The 19,241-nt window shown below is 40.4% G+C and overlaps 1 protein-coding gene across 1 annotated transcript; it reads left to right on the forward strand.

Annotated features, from left to right (window-relative positions):
- The first annotated feature begins 1,000 nt into the window (after nt 1-1,000).
- LOC124398479 (clustered mitochondria protein homolog) lies at nt 1,001-18,738 on the forward strand. The gene is made up of 27 exons (XM_046868718.1): nt 1,001-1,389; nt 1,621-3,201; nt 3,811-3,980; nt 6,257-6,428; nt 6,635-6,793; nt 6,943-7,055; nt 7,495-7,649; nt 7,768-7,893; nt 8,015-8,162; nt 8,416-8,508; nt 8,624-9,018; nt 9,114-9,413; nt 10,005-10,222; nt 11,175-11,275; nt 11,372-11,524; nt 11,617-11,679; nt 11,813-12,069; nt 14,232-14,316; nt 14,450-14,603; nt 14,682-14,821; nt 14,947-15,027; nt 16,133-16,258; nt 16,505-16,626; nt 16,727-16,820; nt 17,487-17,621; nt 17,711-17,784; nt 17,909-18,738. The coding sequence occupies exons 2-27, from the start codon at nt 1,836-1,838 to the stop codon at nt 17,958-17,960; spliced, it is 5,052 nt and encodes a 1,683-aa protein (XP_046724674.1). The 5' UTR covers nt 1,001-1,389; nt 1,621-1,835; the 3' UTR covers nt 17,961-18,738.
- Nucleotides 18,739-19,241: the final 503 nt, after the last annotated feature.

The raw sequence follows: 19,241 nt of genomic DNA on the forward strand, positions 1-19,241 counted from the left end.
AACAAATCTGATCGTTTAAAGCAACAGCTTCAAGCTACATGTTTTGTAAGCTCCAGGACTGATAAAGACGCACAGATTCCTTTGACCCAAGCAACACATGACGTGACAGCTGAAATATGATTGGATAAGAACGTTTCTCCGAGAGAAACGCTATTAAATTAAGAGAATAGACTATTAAGGATAAAACATATTTATAACATTTCTGCTAAAAAAGGCCTTTCTGGCCCTGATGGCCCACCACTGACTGCTTGACTGAAAAAGGAATTAATTAAATCTACATTTTCTTGTCATTATTTGTTATCAAATAATAAATTCTGATTTATTGTATTGAAAACAGAAGGATCGTCTCTGAATTTTTTTGCACAGTGCACAGAAATATCCATACAGCACTTTGTCCTGCTGCTAAATTTAGCATAAACTGATGTCATCTTTCTTAGTTAATCATTAGTCACGTACGCTTCATTGATGAGTTGGATGCAGAAAGAAAGAATTCGACTATATAAATATATATATAATGCCCTTCTATAATAAATAATAATAATAATTTATTCTAATCACTGATGCATATTACTTATTATTATTAATAATAATATTATACTAAATTAAACAAATTGTATGTACATACAAATTAACTGATTTGTTCCCAAAGTCTGCACCTGAGCTAGAATTCATATTTGTAATGTCAATAAAGCAACCTTTGAATCTTGAATCATGAGACGGGGAGAGAGATGTTGAGGGGAGTGAGAGAAAGAGAGAGAGGAAGAGAAAAAGAAAGTCTTGAAATTTACTGCCACACAAAGCTCCTTTATCATTTTTTTCAACCTTGCCGAGGTCCACCACAGCATTCTGCTGCTACTGCAGCACCCTGCCATAGCAACTGCTCTGGAGCAGCAGTCAATTCATTAGGTACAGAAAGGAGGTGTGTCTTACACAAGCCTGCACAGCCTCCTTCTGCCTGATAAGCATGATCTACAAACAGAAGCTATTTATACGGGTGACCTGAGAGAAAAAGCAGCTACACGTGATGCATATGCCGAGCCGGATCCAGGAGGCTAGCATGCAGTCTGTGCCTTTTTTCAGATGGCTGTTGTTTATGTGAAGAGCTGAAAAGATGAGTTGAGATTTCTGCTGCTCGGGAACAGCAGTGGGCTAGAGCCATGGGGCTCTGGGCAGACTCCTCCTTCCTGGAAAAAAGTGTGTATGAAGGAGGGGCGCTGCAAAAGAGAGGCACACACACACACACACACACACACACATAATGAAGGGCAAAAAAGGATACAAGAAGAGGCTGTGTAACCTGTCCTGGGCAAAAGAAGAAATGGATGGTGTTTGGTGTAATCAGGCTTCCAGGGAAATTTGGGGAGAGTACCAAGATGAGAAAATCCAAAGGTAAGAAGTGGTGCATTTTCTCATAGCATTGTTTACGTGAAGGTGCTTTTCTGCAGGTCACCAGGCTGAAAGATGATCTATGAACTTTCAAAACAAAACCAATGACGTAATCAACCTATTACGCAAATACTTCCAAAAGAACTCTTCTTAAAACGAGATCTTTTTTTTTTAATGAAATCATCACTATTTATAAAAATATTCAGGCTGGGTTCAATCTGTGTTTCATTCCAGTACCGTGGTGCCGAACTTCTGACTGAATCAGCTCTCAGCCTGGTTATTTCTACAAATCAAAGTGCACATTACTACCAAGTCTGCGATGACCGTATTTATAGGCGTTCCAAAAACTTCAGAAGAGTTCGCTTTGGTGAAATCTTGGGCTGGAATCGATGTTCATGCATGACAGATTTGCTGGAGTGTGACAGCGTGTTGAACACTTCTCGATCAGCATGGGAAACCTACTTCAGTGCTGTCTCAGGCATTTGTTCCGCTGTAAGGACGTTCCTGAGCGAATCGAAGAGCAATCTCCGCTCTTGTCAAGAGAGAATAGTGATGTTGAAAGCCTCTCTCCATCAACGTCTGACATGTTGGCATCTCCTGTCCTGGATCAGGACCACCTCCTTTACCCTGACATTGTCCTTAGCAGTAGTCACCGAGCAAACCTGGACATGGCTGACGTCTCACAGCAGGTAGAGCTTGTTTTACCAGAGAGAGGACAAAACAAAAAGCAGACTAGTGTAAAAGAGGATTTTCAAGAAGACGAAATGCCAAGCACAAGAATCAGTCAACGGGAATTTCACTATTTGGACCGAAATCAGCTATGCACCACGGAGAACGAATGGCCCTTACTATCAGCCTTGCGTTCATGGCCATCAGAGCAATCGAATGCTTCAAATTTAGTTTCTCACACCTTTATCTACACACACGGACAGGAAACCAGGTATTGGCAGGATTCCTCTTGTCAAGGAGTGCAGTTCTTAGCACAGAGAAATCAAGCAAGCCATCAACAAGTTTTTTCAGAGTCCACATCCCCTGGTACCTTCAGGACACCTTCATCTGACAGCCAAGCAAAAGGATCTTCAGAGACTGAGACTGACATCATTGGAGTAAATGAAAGTGGAATTCAAGACGAGGACAAAGAAGGAACTCTGGGAAAAGAAACAGAACAAATGGAGCTAAACATGGTACACCGAGACCAGAACGGAGCACAACTGGGACAGGAAGTTGCACAGAGAGCAAATTACGTTCTCAGCAATGTAGCCGAGTGTGAACAAAGTGCTGTATGTTCAGATGCAAATGCAGCACAGAGAGGTGTAGCAAAAATGAACCTCAATGAAAGCAACCAAACAAAACATTCTCCGGTCCAATCAGGACAAACAGAAGCACAACATAGACCAAGCACAGCACAGACGGAGGAAAAAAGGCAGGATACTGTTATTCTGATTAGTCAAAATGAAGAAAACAAAGAGTTAGCGGTTAGACTTCAGACAGACCAGGATATCGAGAGAAACCAGGAAGAGATGGCACAGAACCCAGAGCTTATGCTGGAACTGGACTCCATTCAGACAGAAGGGGATGCTACAGAGATCACTAAGACTTCAACACAGCACATACCTGGGAATGAAGCTAAGTTTGCATCAAATATACAAGGTGTAGTAAAGTTCAGAACTCTTAATGAGGAACAAAACGGGGAGAGGTCTGAAGACAAGGATCAAGACAAAATAGGTCCAAATTTGTACCAAAGACCAGTGAAAAATGAACAGTTTACCCTGTTTGTGGTTGATAAACTGTTCCTGGCCACCCCAAATATAGCAGGTATGTGCTCAGTGATACCACTGATTAAAAAAAAAAAAAAGACGACACCTATAGAAATACTATACAAAAATGACATTTCGCCATCTAAGTATGGCGAAATGGCGAAGTACTTCCTGGAGAGTATAGTCAAAAAACTGACAAACTACACACAGATCAGGCATAACACCATGACATTATAACATTATGAGGGGTGAAGTGAATAACACTGATTATCTCTTCATCATGGCACCTGTTAGTGAGTGGATTTATTTATTACGCAGCATTTTGTCCTCAAAGTTAATGTTAGAAGCAGGAAAAATTGTAAGGATTTGAGTGAGGGCCATGCTGTGACAGCTAGACGACTGGGTTTTTGAGCATCTTCAAAACTGCAGCTCTTGTGGGCTGTTCCCGGTCTGCAGTGGTCAGAATCTATCAAAAGTGGTCCAAACTGCTGAAGAAGATAATGGTTTTAATGCTTAATGGTCAGAACTGTTTTGGCAGCAAAAGTTGACCAACACAATATTAGGCATTTGATCATAATGTTATGCCTGATCAGTGTACAGTAGTGTTTTACATGTCATATCAAATGTCCAACTGTTCACTGTATGCCATTTCTTCTGATTATATAAGGGCAAAGTCCAAATAACATGCTCAGTGACCAAACAGAGATTTCAGAGCTAAACAGATACAGGGACAAGGAACTCCAGGAGGATCCTGATTCTGTAGATTTAGACCCCACTGAGGACACAGGGTTAACTATCAGGATCCAGGCCCCTGGGACCGAGGCCACCGATTTCCAGGTATTTTGCTTTTATTAGTTAAAAAAATGAATGTTTACATGTGGTATATGGACAAAAGATTAGGGACACATACGATTTGTATGTGCTTTCTGAACATCCCATTTAGTATTTTACATTAAGTCCAAATTTGCTGTTCAAATAACCTTCACTCCTCTGGAAAGATGTCCCACTAGGGAAGGGATAACTTAGTGAATAAGATGTGGGGCTTCTGATCGGAAGGTCATGGGTTCATATCCTACCACCACCAAGCTGTCACTGCTGGGCCCATGAGAAAGGTTCTTAACCATCAATTGCTCAACTGTATTACTGAGATAACATCGCTCTGGAAAAGGGCATCTGCCAAATGCCATAAATGTAAATAGAGATTTGTGCTCATTCAGTCACAAGGGTGTTAGTAAAGTCGGGTACTGATGTTCTTGAGGTATGGAGGACATTCATCCCAAAGGTGTTCAATAGAGTTAAGGTCAAAGGTCAACCCATATAAAGTATATCTTCATGGAGCTTGCTTTGTGCATTGGCAAGATAGAACAGGTTTGGGCCTCCCAGATCAGGTGAAGGGGAAAATGCTACTGCATCAATCTAGATGTCCCATACAATTGTGTGCCTCCAACATTGTAGTAACAGTTTGGTAAAGAACCACACATGGCTGGAAAAGTCAGGTATGTACCATGGTTCTATGACTGCACCCTATGAAAAAACGAGTTGGTGGTCCTCCACCTAGTTATAGATTTCTCTTTTACCCTGGGTAAATATATACATTTCTATTCTGCTTTCTTTTGTGGGCTATTATAGATTTATGGAAGCAGTAAGAAGTCATTATAGCATGTCCTGATAGCACACCTTGCCCTAAAATTACAGATAGCACCGATAGACCGGATATATAACATGAAGGTGTTGATATTCTTATGATACTGATATTGAGGGTGAAAGTCATTTTTGCACTGATCTTCTTCTTCTTTTGGCTTCTCCCATTAGGGGTCGCCACGGCAGATCATCCGTCTCCGTACCCCACCTGTCCTCTACATCTGCCTCTTTCAAACCAACTACCTGCATGTCTTCCCTCACCACATCTATAAACCTCCTCCTTGGTCTTCCTCTTTTCCTTTCTCCTGGTGGCTCCATCCTCAGCATTCTCCTACCGATATACCCCATGTCCCACCTCTGCACATGTCCAAACCATCTCAATCTTGCCTCCCTCACCTGTCCATCCTCGTCACGGCCAACGAAATACGATGCTTTATTGAGGACAGAAATAACTTAACATTGCATTGGGTTTCATACCTTTGTGGAATGTATTCACAAGCCAGTGGCTGATAATGAAATAGTTAGCATTATTCTGCTAAATGGAAGTAGGTTCCCTGGTGGTCTAGTGGTTAGGATGCGGCACTCTCACCGCTGCGGCCCGGTTTCGATCCCCGGTCAGGGAACCAACCCCAGCCACTCTTAGTGCTGGTCCCAAGCCCGGATAAATGGGGAGGGTTGCGTTAGAAAGGGCATCCAGCGTAAAAACGTGCCAAATCAAACATGCGGAGGGTCCGCTGTGGCAACCTCTAACGGGAGAAGCCGAAAGAATTCTGCTAAATGGAAGTACATTTCATAGTCACTGGCCTGTTTTGCTCTTTGCGCTGGGTAAAACATTCCTGCCCCATGAATTGAGTAGCTGTTAGGGGAAGTGGTAGCTCAATTGTTAAGATGTTTGACTTCTGATCAAAAGGCAATAGGTTTAAATTGCAGAACAACCAAGCTGGGTTGCTGGAACCTTAAACAAAAACTTTACATGTGGACTGTATGAGACTAGTTGCTCTGAATAAGGGTGTAAAATGATTTAAAATGTACATGGTCTAGCTTAGCTTTTTAATAAAGCATCCTCGTTTACAGCATTTGGTAGACAGCCTTATCCAGAGCGATTTACGTTATCTTATTCATACAACCGAACAGCTATGGGATTAAGGGCTTTGCTCAGGGGCCCAGAATTGGCAGCTTGGTTGTGGCTATGTTATGAACACAATCTTCGGATCCAAAAGCCAATGCCTTAACCACTAAGCTCTCACATCTCAGCTCGACAATGTATACAGTCCTGCTGATGTGCTCCTGCTTTACAACCCCTTCTTCCAGAATCCTCCAAAGAAAAATGGTTTGAAATGAAAATCTATGCCTGTATCTTTTTGTAACTATTTACTAACACATCTCTGGTTACTCTCACAATGAAAGGTTTTTGATACTTCCTGCTGACCTTTTTATAAATGCATTTTTTTTTTGCCTTGTGTGACATTCAGGCATCTCCATTAGCAATGGTGCAGGAAATCAAGCAAGTGTTGATGGACCGTGAGGAGACCTGTTATCGTACCTGTTTCTCCTTGCAGTTAGATGGGAATACACTGGACAACTTCTCTAATCTGAAGGCCATTAGTGGCCTGCAAGAGGGCTCGCTTTTGAAGATAGTGGAAGGTAAGTGTTTAACTGAAAGTTTATAGACATACTAGTGGAGACTTTATCAAATTTAGATACTATATTTAAGCTGAATGCACATTTCATGCATCTGCAAATTTAGGTAACATTAATGATGCCCACTGTCCTATTCATTAATCCATTGAAGTCAGGTAATGCTTATTTATCCTCCTGGATGGTCTGTATGACTTTTATGAAACTTGTAGAGCCATACACAGTTCGAGAAGTTCGTTTACACCTTCGTCACATCAGAGACCTGCTGAAAAGCTTGGACCTCACAGACGCCTATAATGGCATCGAGGGAAGCTCTTTGTCCTTCCTTAGGTTCTTCACTGAAGATCGTATTGAAGGTGAGATGCAACAGATAATAACCATTAATACCAATTCTCTAGATGAATTTTGTAAAGCCATTCTTAGTGAAAGATACAGGGAGAACAAATGCAAAAGAGCTAAATTATACTATCCAGCTCTTCTTTGAAAAATTTATACATTCTTTTCAGAAAACAGCAAATTCAAGAAAAAGCTGAAGATGTGATGCAATTCAATTGTAGCCCTCCTGAGTACATTCTTCCAGGGACTAAGGAATGTTTACTGGGACCCCTGCAGCCTCAAAGTGAGAACTTAAAGGTAAACTAAACTTACAGGTATACTACTTATGTGGGTCAGCATGGTGGCACAGTATGGCACAATAATGTAGCTGCCTTATAGCTCCAGAATCCCCGGGTTTGATCCTGGCTTGGGTGACTGTATGTGTGGTTCTTCTCTGAGAACCAGGAATAGTCTTTCAGTAAGTGTATAGTTTATGTACATCCAGAGCTTGCACCAATCCAGTCGTGTTCCACGGGGTTAGTGTAGGAGGATAGAATATATAGTTTGTACAGTATAAAAAACATTACACCTATGAAATGTCCCCATAAAACACGAAAACCCAACCAACCAACTTGATGATAAAATCCTTAGTATGATTTGCACCTAATTCATTTTTTTTATTGTGTTCGATATAGATTGATAAATCTCTGAAATATTAAAGAAACTAACTTGGCATTAACTGTACTTTTGCTAACAGTCCATCGAATGCCTGAAGGTGCTGATGACCAGCAACTGGAACCCTCCTCCAGGAAACAGAAAAATACATGGTGATCTCATGTACCTCAATGTCCTTACCATGGAGGACAGACAATTCAGCATTACAGCATCAACACGAGGTTTTTACTTGAATCAGTGAGTAGATCAATGACATTTGGATGCTCTTCAGTTGCTGAAGCCAAGAAATACAAATAACTGTTCATGTCATGTTCTTTTTTATTTTTATTTTTTTGTTATATTATGTCTTTTTTAGATCTACCACTTACAATTTTAACCCGAAGCCAGAAAATCCCAGTATGCTTAGTCATTCCTTAGTGGAGCTTCTGAATCAGATCAGTCCAGTATTTAAAAAGAACTTCAGTCTTTTACTCAAGAGAAGGTAAATCTCTTAACACATAGATATTAAAGTAGATTCACATGTTGAGACTATGAAAAGTAGCTCTGTATTCTAAGTAATTCTCTTATTTAATTTAAAGCATGTTTTCTACGTTGCTTTCCAGAATATCGACACACCCCTTTGAGAGAATAGGTACACCATTACAGGTGTTTAGCTGGACTGCTCCAACTCTCGACCATTCCATGGACTGTGTTCGAGCTGAAGAGGCCAGCTCTTCCCAACTGTACTATGAAGGACATGTGCCTGGACAGGTTCCGTTTTGTCTTTTTTCCCAAATACTCACTTGTATTAAATGAGATAAATGTAAGTCAACCTGGATAAATGTAAAAAAAAAAGTAAAATGTCTCAAAATAAATAAAAGGCCAGGTGTTTCCAAACTTTTGACAAGCACTGTATCGACTGGAGGCTTTTTCCATTAGGTTCCAAAACATGAGGGAACAAAAAAAGATATCATTAAAACTTACAGTCTACAATTATGTAAAAAATGTTGTTGCTAAACTTTAGGTTTGTGACTGGAATGAAGAGCTTCAGAGCACTAGAGAGCTACCGAGTCAGAGCCTCAGAGATCGCCTGCTGAGAGACAGAGCAATCTTCAAGGTAAGGCCAACGTTTTTCAGGGGTCCCTCCTAACTCTTTTCAGCTCAGTATGACATCACTGATTAGTACTAAAATATTACTAAAGCAAAGACAAAAATCGATTTGTCCTCCGCAGGTTAACAGTGATTTTGTGAGCACTGCTACACGAGGTGCAATGGCAGTAGTCGATGGCAATGTGATGCCCATCAACCCCAGTGAGGAACCACACAATCACATGTATGTGTGGAACAATATCTTCTTTAGCTTAGGCGTAGACGGACATGAACAGTATAAAGAGGTAGGTGGCGAGGCTGCAGCCTATGTCGCCTCAGCCATTGACCTGAATGGTGTGAGAGCATACAGTGCACTGGATACAGATGGCCTATACGTGCTTGGTACAGTACTGGTGGATTATCGAGGTTACCGTATCACTGCACAGTCGATTGTCCCTGGAATTCTTGAATGTGACCAGGAACAGAGTGTGATCTACGGTTCCACTGACTTCGGAAAGACTGTTGTCTCTAACGAACAGTAAGTTGGTTTTAAACTCATTTGTCTTTAGCATTGTTGACAGAAATGTTTTAGAATTGAAAGTAAGAGATTATGTTGGCTCTGGATTCCTCAAGGTTCCTAAAGTTACTGGAAAAACCCAGCAAGCATCTGAGAGTGCAGCGGCACTTTGTGCTTAACAAAGACGACTCCGCTGTAGAGTTGTGTTCCTCAGTGGAATGCAAGGGCATCGTGGGTAACGATGGCCGTCATTACATTCTCGACCTGCTGTTCACATTTCCCCCTGACCTCAATTTCTTGCCTGTGGAAGGGGAGGAACTAAACACCGAGTGCCAACAACTAGGTTTCCCAATGCAACACCGACATCGCCTGGTCTGTCTGAGACAAGAGCTAATTGAGGCATTTGTGAAGTATAGGTCAATATATTTTTCTTATATACCGCATATCATTATAGCCACTGATCAAGCATAACATTATGACTACCTGCCTAATATTGTGTTGGTCCCCCTTTTGCTGCCAAGACAATCCTGACCCTTCAAGCATTAACTTCATCAGCAGCTTGAGCTACAGGAGCTCATCTGCTGGATCAGACCACATGGGCCAGCCTTCGATCCCCACGTGCGTCAATGAGCCTTGACCGCTCATGACCCTGTCGCCGGTTCACCACTGTTCCTTCCTTGGAGCACTTTTGATAGATACTGACCACTGCAGACCAGGAACATCCCAGCTGTAGTTTTAGAGATGCTCTGACCCAGACGTCTAGACGTCACAATTTGGTCCTTTTTAACCTCGCTCAAATTCTTATGCTTGCCCATTTTTCCTGCTTCACTTGCTGCCAAATACTTACTAACAGGTGCCGTGATGAAAAGATAATCACTGTTATTTACTTCACCGCTCATAATGTTATAATGTCATAATGTTATGCCTGATCAGTGTATATTTCTGTATAAATATTTGTGTGTACTGGCAATTTAAGAATTTTGATTTACTCAATTTTGTTTCTTTAGGCATCAATTATACATGAGTACCGAATCTCAAAGCCTTGATCAAGAAAGCAACAGAATAAGAGATGTTGAATTACCAGACAGTCCAGAGGAAGATGCTTTGGATCCAACACCGGATGTTTCCAGCAAGCATGTAGATATTGACAAGAACAATTCTCTCCATCGGTCTATGCATTCGTCCTCTTCTGATATTCGTTTCAACCCTGACATTTTCTCACCAGGTGTGTGGGTTAGTGAGTAGCTATTAGTAAACAAAATGTGTGGTAAATCTGAACGATATTGTTTAATAACTCATGCAGGGAATGAATAAGTAGTACTCCATTAACTCCTGAGTGTTTACTTTTATCTAGTAATAAATACTAAGTACATAAAAAATTACGTAATGGTTTGTTAAGTCATTAAAATATATAAGAAAAAAGTATTGGGACACCTGATTTTCCAGCCATATGTGATTCTTTTTTCCAAAATGAAAGCACAAAGTTGAATGCACAAAATTATACAGGACGTCTTTGGATGCGGTAGCATTACATTTTCCTAAGAGACCTGAACCTGTTTCAACGTGACATCCTGCTCAACAGTTCTGGGTGTGCTTTGTTGTGTTTTTCATTTCATTAAAAGGGATAGACAATGTTGGCTGATCAGGGTTTGGGCTCACATGAAATTTACATTTCCCACATTTAGCAGACGCTCTTATGCAGAGCAACAATAATCTCATTCATACAAATGAGCAGTTGAGGGTTAAAATTCAAAATCATGATCAGAAGTCCAGTGTCTTCACTAAAGTTTTTACCCCTTCCATGGTCCTGTTCACAAAATCAGATATGCTTTATATAGTTTGGAGTGGAAGATCTTGGGTGGCCTGCTCTAGAGCGCTGACCTCAACCCTATTGAACACCTTTGGAACAAAGTGGAAAGCTGACTGCATTTTACATTAGCACCTGACTTTGCTAACGCCTTTGTGGCCGTAGGAGCACAAATCTCCACAAACGCGCACCAAAATCCAACAGACCTTTACAATATAGTACTACTACATAATAGTTCTTCATTAACACTTCAGCCATAACACTTCAGTCATGATCTCTGCTCGTCCCTATGCATGAGTTATTGAATATTACTGAAATTCAAACATATTCCAATTTTATTCTAATCATAGTTCATATATTCATATCGTAGGTGTTCGATTCCCGAAAGAATGTTTGCAAGATATCCAGGAACAGAAACAACTTTTAAAGGATACGGCAGCTTTCCTTGTGTCAACCCAAATCCCAAACTTAGTGAGTATGAGTCCTTATTGCTCTGTGATCTATGCATCTTTCTCGATATCATAAATATTCCCAGAAACTAATAATGACCATGTTGTGAACATGTAGATTAAGAGCTGTGTCGATCATACCACAATGCCGATGGATGGTTTGACCTTAACTGAGGCTCTCCATCAAAATGGTATCAACATCCGGTACCTGGGAATAGTACTGGAGTTTATTGAGAAAAGTCCTCAGAAGACAAAACTGGACCATGTTTATGTGAGCCATTTTATACCATGGATTCTGTTAGATTTATCATTGAGCACTTTGCACACAAAATGACACTCATCTGTCTCGCTTTTTCCTTGTAGAGAATTGCACTATGTGAGTTGATCACTAGATGTGCAAAACATACGTTCAGGACCTATTTGTTAGTAAGTTTTTTATTTGAAATCCCAAATGTTCAGTAGAATACCGTTTTCTCTAATCTTATGCTACAATTCATTGTTAGAGCCTCCAAACCTTGTCGACCCTTGAACTTACCACTTTTGCATATTTTGCCCTCAGGCTGTAGAGTCATCTTCCCTGTCTGTCTCAGTCAGCCATTTCCTCAACTGCTTCCTCAGCTCCTCGCCGGAGGTTCTGGGGACCCAGCAGATGGACAGATTGTCATCCAAGCGCAGGAGTCGGCGGAGGCGGAGTCGTGGCTCTTCAAGTGGCAAAGTGCCAAGTGTAGGAGGCGCATTAACCAGCCTGACCTCCAGTGAACTCTGGAGGACTATCCAGGCTGAGGCTCAGGAGTATTATCACTACAGCCTGCCGTGGTGAGAGCTCAATATTTACATAATAATTACATACAATTACAGGTTTAAGCCATATGCATGGTGAATCCAGTGCAAGTCAAACATTTGTAAACATTCCTTGACTTAATCAATCATAGCTACTATTTTTTCTCTTAAACTTACAGTTACCGTATTTTTCGGACTATAAGCCGCTACTTTTTTCCCATGTTTTGAACCCCGCGGCTTAAACAACGAAGCGGCTTATTTATGAATTTTTTTCTGGGTTTTTCCCGGTTTCACAAACTTCAAGCCAAAAAACTAAGCGACATAACATTAGACCAATTAAACTTCCAAACGGAAACGTAAAAACGCACCTCACCTGTGTTCTGAGCTGCACGGCATCGGGAGAAAACATTTCCATCGGGTGATTTTTAAACGCACAACGATGCCCAAAGATAAACTCCCGAGAGAAATAGTTGTGAAAGGAAGGAGCAAGACAGTGAACAATGACTTACTTGGTAGGCTAATGTTTAGATACAAGCCTTTGTAGCGTGTTGAGTCTGGGTGAAGGGAGAGCTCGCTAACTCCAGTTGCAACAGAAATCATATAAGCACAGACAGGTTTCCAAAACTCGTGCATTTTTATTTTTCTTGGCAACAGCCTTACGGGTTAGTCAAAGAAACTTAGAAATGAGCATCAGAAAATAATAAGGACATATTCCTCGACTTGCACACATGCAGTAATATTGTAAAAAAAATGCATTGGCAGGCTATTCCCAAAATACCGCTATGCTCTTCAAGGAAGCGCAACATATTTTACCCGTTACACCGTGTGTAACGTGTCTTTCATTAAAGCCTGTGTAAAGTATATTAGTGTAGACACCAGCAGCTTATAGACAGGTGCGGCTTATTTATGTTAAAAATAAAAATATTTGTAAGGTTGTAGGTGCGGCTTATATATGGGTGCGCTTTATAGTCTTTAGTCTTTATTTCCCTGTAAGTACATTTCTGTGCTCTTTGACACAACATGGGAAGCGTTTTAAAAAGATCTGGTTGGCTTGTTCCAAGTGTTTCGGATGAAATGTGTTAGCTTTCAATTGTCTCTGATTTGCGGGTATTGTCATAGGTGAAAAAAACGCTCTCACCGATGCGGCCCGGGTTCGATCCCCGGTCAGAGAACCAACCCCAGCCATTAGGGTTGCACAAGCCTTAGTGCCGGTCCAAAGCCCGGATAAATGGGGAGGGTTGCGTTAGGAAGGGCATCCAGCGTAAAAACATGTGCCAAATCAAACATGCGGATGGTCTGCTGTGGCGACCCCTAATGGGAGAAACCGAAAGAAAGTTTTTAGTAGGTGAGAAATTAGCCTGGTAACCAAGAGGATAATGGGAAAAATATAAACAAAACTTCTGCAAATGTTGCAACTATACAGACGGTCTGAAACCGATAGCAGTGTAGTGAATGATATGGTAGATATTAATAACAAGATTTAAGTTGTCTTTGAAGTATTGTAGGTAATTTCACCAAATTCAGTGAGGTTTATCGGAATGTCAAAGCAACTATAAATGCTTTGTTTTGGATGAATAAATCAGATATTCTGTAAATGCAGATGTATTTTTATACACTAGGGCTGTCAATCGATTAAAATATTTAATCACGATTAATAGCATGATTTAATTTAATGAGTTAACTCACGATTAATCACACCCTTTTACTGTTCTTCTTCTACTCCTTCTACTTCTTTCGGCTGCTCCCGATTAATACATTGATTCTTTATGCAAATGTATGTTTATAATAAGTGACACCAAACTCAACATAGAGCATGAAGACAAAATATTCTTGTAAATGTTTTAAAGTAATAATGGTGTGTTGAATTACGTACAGAAAATCATCAGGACACCAAACGAAACTTTTGCTGTGTTTCCACACGGACGGTTTTAATCGCCGGATGTGTGCATCACGGGGGATTTTGGTGCTTGATTTGAGACTTGGCGCATCAATAAATCTAATCAATATCAATTACAAATATTTTTCGGTGGAGTTTATTATTTAATTGATATCTAAGTAAAGAAAGGACTTAGTGAATAAATGCATGATGCGTTGAAGGTTTTAATTTCGCTTCTTTTAAATGTATTTACATTTTTAATAGCTTGAATTGCAAAATTATAAACCTCAATTAATCTTGATGTCTGATCTGTGCCCGGCAGTGACAGTATAGAGCAGGCGGTGGACAAATGTGGTTTACAAAGAATCACCCTGCTCAGAGAGATCTGTATCAAAACAGGCATCCAGGTAATGTAAAATACATCTCCCATCCTTCCAACAATGCAATGTTTCGGGTAAAAATTCACCTCATGTGTTTGCCAAAACTCTCTGAACCCTGCCCCACTTTAAAAACCAACACTCAAATGTACACAATGTTCAGATTCATATCAGAGAGTATCAGTTTGATGGCAAGCAAAGGCCGGCGTTTAGCGAGGAGGACATCTTGAACATTTTCCCCGTTATAAAGCACGTCATCCCGAAAGCTAATGATGGGATTTATTTTCTGCACTGCGGCCAAGCCAGCATCCAGCAGGGTGAGTGCAAGAGTTTCTCCAACAGACAACAAAACACAGAAAACAACAACACAATGACTAATCTTTTATAATCTTCAGGAAACCTGAAAGAAGGTTGTGAGCTAATCAGCCAAGCATTAAGCTTGTTCACTAATGTTTATGGGGCTCTGCACCAGGATGTCTGCATCTGTCTGCGTCTGCTGGGACGCATTTATTACATACTCGGAGACTATGCTGAGGTGTGGATTTTGTGCTCTTTACTCATCCAGTTAAAGATTTAAGCTTCGGTGTGCATGTAATTTTAAAGTCCTAATAAACACGGTAGACACGTTATCCCATTGCAGTTGTATGTGTTTTATCTTAGGCACTGAGTCACCAGCAGAAAGCTGTACTGATCAGCGAAAGAGTTCTGGGAATAGACCATCCGAACACTATACAGGAATATGTGAGTGTCAAGTGTCATGTCACTTACTGGTAAAATGTTTATGAAAGAGTATAAAAGTGTTCCATAGTCACAGTGGGTGCACCATAATGCTGAAAGTACTGTATGTGGAAACCTTTTTAAACATTTATAAAGGAAAGTAGTAGAACAGAGCGCTGCATCACAGACAGGAATCTCATACAGTAAGAATGAATGTCATCACTAAAGCAAGAAACCCAATAAACACAATTCAACACGTCTCCTTTCACTGTAGCCACAACTGCACCGCCTGCATAGATCATCTCTAGCAGAAGCATCGAAATTAACCTCATAAAATCACCTCTGGGTTTTTGCATTTTCGTGCATTTTCATTGTGCATTTTATCGTGCATTACGGTTTTCTTGGGATTTGAAATAAAGGCAGAATATGCTTGTGTTTTTGTGCAAATTTGACAGGAAAGAAAACGCAAACATATAAATGGTTCATGAAAAACTTGGACTGTTTTGGTGACCTTTCCTCAAGATGTCCAACATTTTTTGAAAAGTCCGTCTTGTAAATATCCTTGTAAATGAATCTGCGCCCAAATAATTTTCTTTTCCTGTGTCAGCCGTTGTGAAATGAAAAAAAAACAGCTATTAAATCCACATTGATATATTTGAGCTTGTGCAGTTTGCTACAAATGCGGGTTGTGAGCTCTGACTAGCGCGGTCTCTGAGCGCCCAATCAAAGGATGTGACAATGCTGACGTGACTGAAGTGACCAAATCGCAGTCTAACTGGTTAAAGCAACAGCTTCAAGCAACATGGAGTTAATGATTAAAAAGCCGACACTCTTTCTTTTGTCTGAAATCTGATTGGATAGAAACTCCAATTTCAACTATCCCAACTACTGGGAATAATTTGAGACATTTTCATGGACAAAAATATATTAAAATGTGAGTTAGTGATTCCAGAGAAGGTCTTGCTGACCCTGACGGCTTTCCACTGCTAAAACTACAACAAAAGGAAAAAGTTATAGTGAATCACCACATATAAGTGTGATGACTTATATGTGGTGCCCACATACTTTTGGCAATACTGTAAATGCAGGTGTATCTCTAACTCTGTTTTTGCACTCTCCATTTTTTTAGAAACACCTTGGTCTTTATTGCTTTGCCGGTGGACAGACGTCTACGGGGTTGCGACTGCTCTACCGCGCCCGTTACCTCATGCTGCTGGTGTGTGGAGAAGATCATCCAGAAATGGCTCTACTGGATGTAAGGAAACTGGTAGCAAGTGTTTTTCAGAAAAGAAAATTCAGGGCAAACATTTCCAGATACTGCAGCATCCGATTTTATGTCCTAATTTCCATAAAAACACCAAGCCTTTGGATTCCTATTTCGTAACTGAAAAATAGGATTCTGCAATTAGCAATTAGGCTAACTTATCAAATTCCTGCTATACCTGAACCAGCAACAAACCTTTCTTGATAGCTTGCTTTACCATTTTTTCGGTCTGTTCAGAGTAAGATCGGTCTCGTGTTACATGGCATGATGCAGTGTGACCTTGCGCTTAAGTTTCTGGAGAATGCCCTGGCTTTGACCTCCAAATATCAGGGGCCGACCTCGCTAAAAGTGGCACAAGGGTGAGGAATAAACCACTGCTCCACAAGAACCACTGTCTTCAATAAGAAAGTGTACAATGTTCAGCTCTGATGTACCCTCTTCTACGATTCTGTTTTGTAGCCGTCACTTGTTGGCAAAGGTGCATGAGAGCAAAGGAGATTTCCGCTCGGCGCTGAGACATGAGAAGGAACGTTATGTGATTTACCGGAGCCAGGTGAATACCAAGCTTGTTTTGTTTGACCAATACTATTCAGATTCTGGGAATATTAACACTGTCTGGATCCATGTAGGAGGCGTTTAGGAATGACATATAGAAAAATCAGGACATTTCATTATTAAAACATTCCACTAATTTACTTTGAGATCCTCCCTAAGCATTAATAATTAACTAACTTTTGGCATCTGAACGTTCTGCTGAAATACTTTGCTGTGCCTCTTGTAAAACTTGAGGCAGGACATTCCATGATAGATAACACTTCAGACAACTGTTTGTTCTGTAAATAAAACTTACAGAGCTCAGACGTATGGCTCATTGTCTTGTTGTATGATGAAGTCGGTTCTAATGAGCCACAGTCCAGAAGGAATTGCATGGTTTTGAAGTATGGAATGGTTGCCATGTTGATTCCTTTCACCTGGAATAAGTCACCAACCTTCCCTGCTCCAAAACAACCCCAAACCATTAATCTTCTACCTCCTTGTGCAACTGTGGGAGTGAGGAGTCTGATCACATCTTCTTTCCTTTTCTCCGTCTTGCACAAGTTCTTTTGTTGGAGACAAAAGTGTCCCTTTTGGACTCCACAAAACTTTCTTCTAGTCAATTACTGTCTATGTGACTTTCTTCCAGTCAATCACTGTTTAACTGTCCAATCACTGTCCACAGGTTGGAGAAGCACATGAAAAGACACAAGAGAGCTCTGAGTACCTGAAGCACCTCACGAATCAGGCTGTACTTCTGCAGAGGACTATGAACATGATATACGCAAACCGTTCTGGATCCAGTATTACTCCTCTCACTGTAAGTACCAAAGTGCATTGTAGGGTTTAAGATATAGAAACGCACTGATGAAGAATCCCGAATGTGTTTTAACATTCTGTCGACCGTAGCTTGCAGCTCCAAGTCGGCTCTGGATTGTGGAGCAGCTAAATCTGGTCAATGGCATTGTCCTCATCCCACTCAGGTAAACTCTACAGATTATGAAACACATGTCAATGTTATATGTCAATGTTGTACTTCTTAGCATTATTTTCAAATCTATTTTTTTATCTTTTTTACTCTTCTTCACCGGATACTCGACCCTGAAGCAACACTGATCTTGAAAGTCTAAGGGACCACCCCCAAAAAACATCGGCTTGAATCGAAAACAGGAAACTTTACAACATTCAGGAATCACAGGAGCACCACTATCAGCTTCTACTGTCATGAAATACCAACATATACTACAGTAACTATATGCATCAATCTCAATCAGCATGAAGTCAATAAGAAAACTTAAATAAGCCATGATGGGACTGAAACATAATCGAGTGAAACACCAACATGTGATGACATGAATTGAGATCTTGGTTCTTGATTCACAGCGAAATGTGCCTGCAAAATAAATCTGGAGTTCTTTTCTTTATTTTCGTATTCTAATATAATAAGGCTGTAACTGCTTATGATGATATACTGTATATGCATTATTTTGTATCTTCGGTCATAGGAATGAGTTATATATTTGGAATAAGGCTACTCAGTTTGATGTCGTTGCATGGTTTACAGGGAACAGAAGCAAAGATGCTACTTTCTGAATTGTTCGTGCCAAATGCCATGTTAGAAAAATGCTAATAGAAATAAATTTGGTATGAATTTGAATCACTCAGTCGTGCTAAATATGATATAAACAATAGTTCAATAGCAAATATGCTGTCACTAGATTTTAGGTAACAAAGTGTGTGTGTGTGTGTGTGTGTGTGTGTGTGTGTGTGTGTGTGTGTGTGTGTGTGTGTATGCTTTTTTATGATTGTACTGCCAAAAACATACATTATAGAGAGCATTGTTGTTTGTAATACGGTGATGATGTGGATGATGATGATGATGATGATGATGATGATGATGATGATGATGATGACTAGTAAAAATAGTACTATTTTCATGAGCCCTTAACTTCATGTGTTTGCTGATTGCAATACCTAATGACAGCCAATATCACAACGCCATGCTTTGCACATAACCAAGCAGGATGTGGTTCTTGTAATTCAACTATGTTTCATTTATCTAATGAATTCCACAACAGACAATATCACACAACACATTTACACTGTTTTAGCCAGCTAAAGCAGCACAATGGGCCAGCAGGTCACGTTAGTGCTTCATCTATAGTTAATGAGAGCGTTGTTCTCCTCAGCTCGAGAGCTTTTGTTAATGCTCACATAAAAGATTACAATTTAAAAAAGGGGGTAATGGCATGGTAGTTTTAGATGGTGCCAGGATTCGGTGGTTTCTTGTGATTTTCATGCACAGCAGAATCTTAGAATTAAGCCGGAATGGTGCGAAAAACAAAAAACATGGCATGAGCTGAAATGCAAAATTGCATTTCAAAGAACATAACCCTGAGGTGGATTGACTACAAGGACCACATCATGAGCCATGGACAGG

The sequence above is a fragment of the Silurus meridionalis genome, chromosome 15, assembly GCF_014805685.1.
Source record: "Silurus meridionalis isolate SWU-2019-XX chromosome 15, ASM1480568v1, whole genome shotgun sequence".
Classification (NCBI taxonomy): domain Eukaryota; kingdom Metazoa; phylum Chordata; class Actinopteri; order Siluriformes; family Siluridae; genus Silurus; species Silurus meridionalis.

What these genes read in the sequence shown, in the direction of transcription:
- LOC124398479 (XM_046868718.1), top strand. Translation starts at nt 1,836, where the DNA reads ATGGGAAACCTACTTCAGTGCTGTCTCAGGCATTTGTTCCGCTGTAAG. An exon ending in CCGAGGCCACCGATTTCCAG is followed by an intron (nt 3,981 to 6,256) that starts GTATTTTGCTTT and finishes TGTGACATTCAG; the next exon opens with GCATCTCCATTAGCAATGGT. An exon ending in ATTGTCCTCATCCCACTCAG is followed by an intron (nt 17,785 to 17,908) that starts GTAAACTCTACA and finishes TCGACCCTGAAG; the next exon opens with CAACACTGATCTTGAAAGTC.